General features: G+C 41.9%; 1 protein-coding gene across 1 annotated transcript in view; it reads left to right on the top strand.

Moving 5' to 3' along the window:
- The window catches only part of LOC138966762 (orexin receptor type 2-like), a gene marked incomplete in the record, with an annotated part of 280,805 nt that extends 279,100 nt beyond the window's left edge, over positions 1-1,705 (top strand). Inside the window, 2 exon segments of the mRNA XM_070339093.1 lie at positions 739-854; positions 1,334-1,705. Coding sequence (XP_070195194.1) covers positions 739-854; positions 1,334-1,503 — 286 coding nt within the window.
- Between the last annotated feature and the right edge of the window lie 5,853 nt (positions 1,706-7,558).

Raw genomic sequence — 7,558 nt, 5'->3', positions numbered from 1 at the left:
ATCTGCAGACTTATTCAAATCCTGTTGACTGATATAATAGCCGCATGAGATATGTCTCTGTCAGTTGCGATCAAATATTTCAGAGAGAGAGAGAGAGAGAGAGAGAGAGAGAGAGAGAGAGAGAGAGAGAGAGAGAGAGAGAGAGAGAGAGAGAGAGAAAGAGGGGGGAAGGTAGAGATGGAGAGAGTGTGTGTACTTGGTAGTACAACTGTCGCAGCTTGAATTACCAATTCTCCAAATTGTGCTGAAAAGAGTTTTGCAACGATTTGACCAAACCCCCTCCACCCAACCCTCTAAACACACTTCCCCCCTCCCACCGCCTTCCCCTCCGAATTCTCCTCAACAGCTCAAGGGAGTGTATTCAGGACAAGACTTAATTCGCAAGCCTTTTCAACACTTAAACGGCGCTTAAAGTACAACCAAGACGTATGTCTATCGGCTTCTTTAAAAAAAAATGTTTATAAAGAGACACACAGACACAGACTAGGTTATCATTCAGTTCTCAATCCCCCAAGCTTCTATTGTGAAAAAATGAGGATGTAACACTCCAGTGGGTGTATTACCGACAAGGGTATAGGCTATGTACATATTTATACAAACACACACAATATGAATAAATAACGAACGCATGTCTATGTTTTGCATTTCAGGTTTTTGAGCGTCTTCTTCTTTGGGTTTGAGATGTTTCAATGTCTGCCTCTTTGTGGTTTTAGATGTTTCAGTGTCTTTGTGTTCCAGATACTTCGGCGTACTGACGTTTGCTGGCGATGGAGCGACCGTGCAACCTCTGATCTCTCATTGGCTGCCATACTTCAACAGCGCCCTTAACCCCGTCATCTACAACTTCATGAGCGGTAAGCTCCCTTGAAATTGGACTTTTCGATTGTATTCTTTTTTCTTTTTCTTTTGTTGTTGTTGTTGTTGTTGTTGTTGTTGTTGTTGTTGTTGTTGGCAGTCATGCTGTAGTTAACTTCGAAGTTGACACCAGGTCAGTAACCCCAAGAAAAAGAAACCTGGGCATTTATGTCAAGTTAACTTATCTGACCTGGGAAAAAAATTCTGACTTGGGCTTGAGACACGACTGGCAACTATCGCTTTATGCGTGAGTGCGTGTGTGCGTGCGGCGGTGTGTGTGTGTGTGTGTGTGTGTGTGTGTGTGTATGTGTGCGTGCGTTTGTGTGCGTTTGTGTGTGTGCGTGCGTGCGTGCGTGCGTGCGTGCGTACGTGCGTGCGTGCGTTCGTATGTGTGAGAAACATTGATCACACTGTACTTTTTAGCACGAAAATCTCTACATTTCTTCATCACTTACCCCATCCTTCTATCGTGTTTCAGCCAAGTTCCGCAAGGAGTTCAAAGTGGCCTGTTTTTGTTGTTTTTATTGCGGTTTCCGGAACCGGCCCTTTCGTCGGCGCGACCACAACACTTTCACCATGACCTTCAGCCACAGCAACTACAGCAACTGCCACACCGAGGAGGTCACTCTGGCCAGTCTCAAGGACTAGGATCAAGGTCAAGGGCAAGGTCAACTAGCACGTATCAAGGACAGGGATCAAGGTCAAGGCCAAGGTCAACGTCAAGGTTGCTCGATGTCAATGAGCCTCGTGTAGGACAAGTTGGGATTGAGGCGGATGATGTGAACGAGGCTGATGAGCAAGGAGATGTGTTGCTGTGAAAGGGGGCGATTTTGTTGATTTTTTTTAAAAATATTATTATTATTATTATTTTTGTTTTAAAGAAGGTTTTTTTAGTGAGTCTCCGTAACTGTTCCGTTTGTGTTTCATGTCCTCGCAGGGTCATCGATGTTTCAGTGGGACTGAAGTGAATGTGGAGACTGACTGTTTGATTCAAGTCCTTGACCCCCTCGTACATGAGTTGGTGACTTTAATGGAACAAGTAGTGGTTGTATTTTATTGTAGCCGTTTGTTCACTGAGCCCTGTATTTTGGTGTGTGTTTTTAAGCCATTGGAAACAGCCTGTTACGGCTAGTTTGAAAACGAGAGCAAAAACTCACAGTGTCTGAGCTGTCTTTGAAGTTTTCTTCTGGTGGAAAGGACTATATGCAGAAACTTTGAGAAGTGCAAGACAATGAAGTGTGACTGTAAGTACGCGAGTGTAATGGGACAAGCAAAGGTTGTGTACGCTGAGGCCCGTTATTCACCAGGCTTTGTTCGCTTTGATGTGCCTAGGGATGTTGTTTTGTGTGTCAGCTTTTTCTCTTGATGTGCAGCTGCAAAAGCAGAGACTTAACCTCGCAACGGCACCTAGCTGAGCCTGCCTTCTTTGATCCTTCTCCAGGAAGAATTAAGAGTCTTCTTTACATGGGTCAGAGGTTTTGAATGGACTGAAACTATGTCATGATTATTGAAATTCGAATGTACTCGAATGAACTCGAACAGAGAAATTCGGAAATTGTTTTTACTTACTTTAAACATTGCCCTGATGGCATCAAGAGTTTAGGTCAAGGTCGGAAATCAAGGTCAAGAGTCAAGGTCAAGTGGAGCGCAGCCCACTGCAAGGACAACGCAGAGATTATGAATGAAGCTGAGATACAACGGAGACTAAAATGTATATATACATGTACTTGTGACAAGCAAACCCGAACAAGCGAAACGAAACGCCCACAACGACAAGGATCGAGTCGCTGATTGCACGTGCACAAGGGGGACAGATTCAAAGTGTCGCTCAACCTATAAGCGTTTGCTTTGACTTGGAGAAGGACAACGGCAGCGCCATTTTGAACACAGTCACACATGAAGCGTGATTGTTCAAAATGGAAAGCCTGAAGGAAGAATATCTTGCCGGAATTCATTGGTGAGATTAAAACGAAACAGCGTTAAAGTATAAAAGAACAGCTCTTCAAGGGATCAAAGCGGACAAACACTCAAGTCCTTAATGGCAAAAAAAAAACCGTAGGACTTTTAATATTAATTTTACTACTACTACTTGGATCAGTTGTCACATGTGGTAGAAAAGTGTCTGTATGAGGTGGACTGAAAATACACTCATCTAATCGTTTATTTCAATGATTGGTTCGTGAGTGAGTGATTGGATGACTGAAAGACTTACTTATTGACTAACGGATCGACTGATTGAGCGTAGAAGTGCATGATAATGCTGTTTAAAGATACATTTCTTCGCGTTAAGCGATGATGTTCACCATGCAATAAGAACATTCTTCAACTTCAGCGTCCGATTTCTCAGCTGAACAGTAACGAATCTGTCGGCTGATGTTATCTCAATGACAAACGACGCCGATTACATAAACCAAGGTGTCTCTTCTTGGGCCTCTCTTCCAAAATGAAATCTGCAAGGTCAAAACCGAAACAACGTCCGAAAAGTCGTCATAATGCGAATAATGGCGTCACGTAAACATGTTCTGACTTCTTGTGCATGTCCCACAAGAACTGACAAAGAATGTTCAGATCGAAGTTTGCCTCGGTGATAAATATAATAACTCGTAAGCTCACCAACAGGCTGTACATGTATCGGTATCGTATATCATTAAACGGCGTTGAAATGTCCAACAGAGTAATGGGTACATAAGCCAGAACAAGGAGAAAACGAATCGTCTTGATGACATACGACAACGACTAAGTACAATCTCTGTCGTTAAAGCAAACCAAAGTGCGAGATGTCACAACGCGCGAATAATGGCCTCACTTAAAATGTCTGCCAATGTATCTGTATGTCTCAAGATCTCTTCTTGTCGATCGCCATTTTTTACACTTGGAATCCAGCTCTGGACATGAAGCTGGTGGTCTTTTGTAGAGCCTCCACAGGACTGTCTCAAAATGAAAACGACCGTAGTTTCGAGAAGGGAGTTTGCCTAAGTAAAGTATTCACATACAGCAAGCTCTGTATATATCGGTATCGTATATAATTAATGTATTATGAGTGTGAACATGTGAAACAGAATTATGAGTACATATTCGCCGGAACAAAGAAGAAGAAAAACAAGCGGAACGAATAAACCTAACAATGTTGGAAAACAGGTAACGGAATAATTATTGTTTTTGGTGAGAGGGTGATAACTTCGTTGTTTGATCTAATTACCATTATCGTTTATTGTTGTGTTACTCTTTATTGTGTTATCTATATCATTTTGACGTTATTATCCTTAATCTGTAAACATGGGGTTTGTTGTGGCTAACAGTGTTTTGTATCGTAGCAAAAACCGGAACGCTTCAATATTTTGCCTTGTCTTCGTCGGACGAGTTTAATAGGCCCATGATGCGCAGTATTGTGTGTTAGCTATAGTAATCATTTCCATTGTAAAATGCCACGGGAAGGTGCAAGTTTCTGCCGAAGTGGGTTCCTTCGGGCCTGCAAATTATTTATCTATATTTGTTCTAGCCCTCATCTATCGCACGTTTTTTTCAGCCGAATTAAACATAGGATCTCATGTTTAGACCATTATTTGTGTACATATCTTGCATCACTCCATTTGACGTACACTTCATCACAGCAGATACGTAAGTGTATAAGTCGGTGCGTAAGTAACAGACAATTCGACTTATGACAATGCAGTGTATTCGTATTTATTGAATAATAGCAATGTCCCTGCCTCCTTTCAAATGTATACTACACTCCGTATACGTATGTCTGTCATTGCGTGCGTGCGTGCGTGCGTGTGTGCGTGCGTGCGTGTGTGTGTGTGTGTGTGTGTGTGTGCGTGCGTGCGTGCGTGTGTGTGGCAAATTTAGTAACGTAGTCTCTGACCACATGCATTATTTCCAGCTGACGACATTCAGACATTTTTCGTGATCAGTTTTTATTCAGAATGAATGTGTCTCAAAGTGAGAATGAGATTGAGAAGAAAATCGAACCTCCTTGGGCTTGAGGCACATACCAAAACCCAACTGCCTTGCTGCTTTTAGTAAGGAGTGGGACTTTTTTTTAATGGATTAAGTTGATTGACACTATAGTGTTACTTGAGAAATTAAGTAATCACACACACACACACACACGCGCACACACACACACACACACACACACACACACACACACACTGACACACACTGACACACACAAACACACACACATGCGCACACAACACGCTGCACGACAGTGATCAGCTAAGCTAGATTTTGGTATGAGTCCAAGTGGAAAAACATAATGATCTTATTCCAAGTAAAAGCTTAGACAACTCTGAGATGGTGACCCAACATGTTTACTCGGGAAGGCTTCTGCCTTTAATGTTCGCCAACTGAGGGGAATTTTAGCTTCTGAAATATTCTTGTCTTCTTTGGAAGTTTACATTTTGCAGTCAAGATTGGCGATGGGCTACGCTTTTTTGGGGTCTTTTTTGTGTGTACCGTGTGTATATCAATTTCCGTTCGCAGTAACATGTTGGTATATGCACAAGACTTCAGACGTTCTACCAACTAGTAACAAATAAAAAGTGTTGATTCCTCCCGTTTCAAAGGTTCTTACCGTCTCTTGATTTTATATTTATTTATATTTTATTTGGTGCGATAATTGCAATGGGCTACGTGTGGGTTTTTTTCGCATATAACTTATAAGTTGTGAGTGGCAAGGTGTTGTTTTTTAAACAGAATATACATAGGACTTCTAACAGGACTACACGATGGGCAAAATATGTGTCTGATTTTCCTGTATTGAAATGTTCCGATCTTCTTTTGATTTTATGTCACTTAACTTTTTCAGACAACATCCAGGGGCGGATCCAGGGGGGATTTCCGGGTTTTCCGGACCCCCCCACCCCCCCTAGCCTAATTTTTTTTAAAGAGATAGAAAAAAAGTTCGTTTAAAAAAAAACTAAAAAAAAAACTGATTGCTCAGATTGCACCAGATTGATCCATTTTCCTTGATTTTTATCAAAATTTTCGGGGGGGGGGGGCTTGCCCCCGGACCCCCCTAGGAGCCGACCTTTGTCTTCTAAGTGACGGTTTCGGAAAGTAGTTGGATAATTTGTTGGCTCAGGTTGCACCAAGTCAGTCATTTATCCATGTTTTTATCCCAAATTGTCTTCTTTAATTTACTCTTTGGAAGGTGTATTAGGGGAAGTTCCTTGGCTCAGATTGTTCCATTTTTCTTGTTTTTATCAACATTTTCCGGGGGGGGGGGGGGGGTACATGCCCGCGGACCCCCCAAGAAAGGTTCGAACGCTTCGCGCCATCAACTAAACGCTTCGCGTCGTCAAATTGTCCCAAAAATACATTTGGAAACTCCCCCTTAAAAATTATGTGATCCGCCCCTGAACATCTGCAATTGGCTACGTTGTTGTCGGTGTTTTTTTCTCTAGATATTACGGATCATGGTGATTGTAAGCTTTACCTTTGTTGGAATATCCATGTAAATATGTCCTTCAAAGAGCCAACGAATCTGAACGAAGTGATTTGTGATTCACCTTTTTTGGAAGGAGTTCACATTTAAGTTCACATTTGTTCTTTCTAAACTTGACTACTGCAACTCTCTTCTCTCTGGCTGTCCTCTGTACCTCCTGCATAAACTACAAAAAGTCCAAAACTCGGCAGCACGCCTCATTCTCAAAGCACGAAAACGAGATCACGCAACACCACTTCTTCACACACTGCACTGGTTACCTATTCAAGCCCGCATTGACTACAAACTGTCCACCCTCTGCTTTAACTTCTTTTCTGGCTCGTCTCCTGCTTACTTCTCTGAACTCCTCACCGTCTATTCTCCAGCAAGACAACTCCGTGCCTCTTCTGACTGTCGCATCCTTACCATTTCACACACCAAAACCAAAACCTACGGACAACGCACTTTTACTTTCTGCGCACCCACACAATGGAATTCTCTCCCCTTTCACATCCGCCACTCTCAGTCACCCCAAGCATTCAAACGAGCACTTAAAACGCATCTCTTCAAGAAATACAACCCCTGATTTTGTTTTCTCAGTCCATCAGTGGGCTACATGTAGTGTATTTGTTGTTTTAGTGATAATGTATATAAACATCTAGGACTGTTTTCAGCATTGTTGATAACATGTTCTGTTTGATTAAGGGTATTCAGCTGGTATTTCCTTGTTTTTTACTACCTATTTTATTCATGTTTTTATTACTTAGTTAGTGGAAGAATCTTTTGTAATGTATGTTTGATGGTGTATGCTTTTAATTAAGCGTTGTTGACTATGAATGTAGATGTAAATGCTTGTATAACTGTGTTTTAATTTTAAATGTGTCAAGCGCAAAGAGCATAATTGTAAAGTTATGATGTTGCGCTATATAAATGCTCATTTATTATTATTATTATAAAACTCTGAGTATACGTGTGTGGGTCCATGCGTGCGTGCGTGTGTGTGCGCGCGCGCGCGCGTTTGTGTGTGTGTGTGTGTGTGTGTGTGTGTGTGTGTGTGTGTTGGCATATAGTCTTCCTATAAGTAGCAAACGTGTGGTAAATAGATTCTGCTGCATTTATTCTTATTACTAAATCCTTCCCAAAGAGACAGCATACAAAAACCTGAACACATCCCTGGCACACTGCTTTGCTTTCGTGTCACAGTGTGTGTGTGTGTGTGTGTGTGTGTGTGTGTGTGTGTGTGTGTGTGTGTGTGTGTGTGTGTGTGTGTGT

The sequence above is a fragment of the Littorina saxatilis genome, linkage group LG5, assembly GCF_037325665.1.
Source record: "Littorina saxatilis isolate snail1 linkage group LG5, US_GU_Lsax_2.0, whole genome shotgun sequence".
Lineage (NCBI taxonomy): Eukaryota > Metazoa > Mollusca > Gastropoda > Littorinimorpha > Littorinidae > Littorina > Littorina saxatilis.
This window is presented reverse-complemented; position numbering and strand designations above follow the sequence as displayed.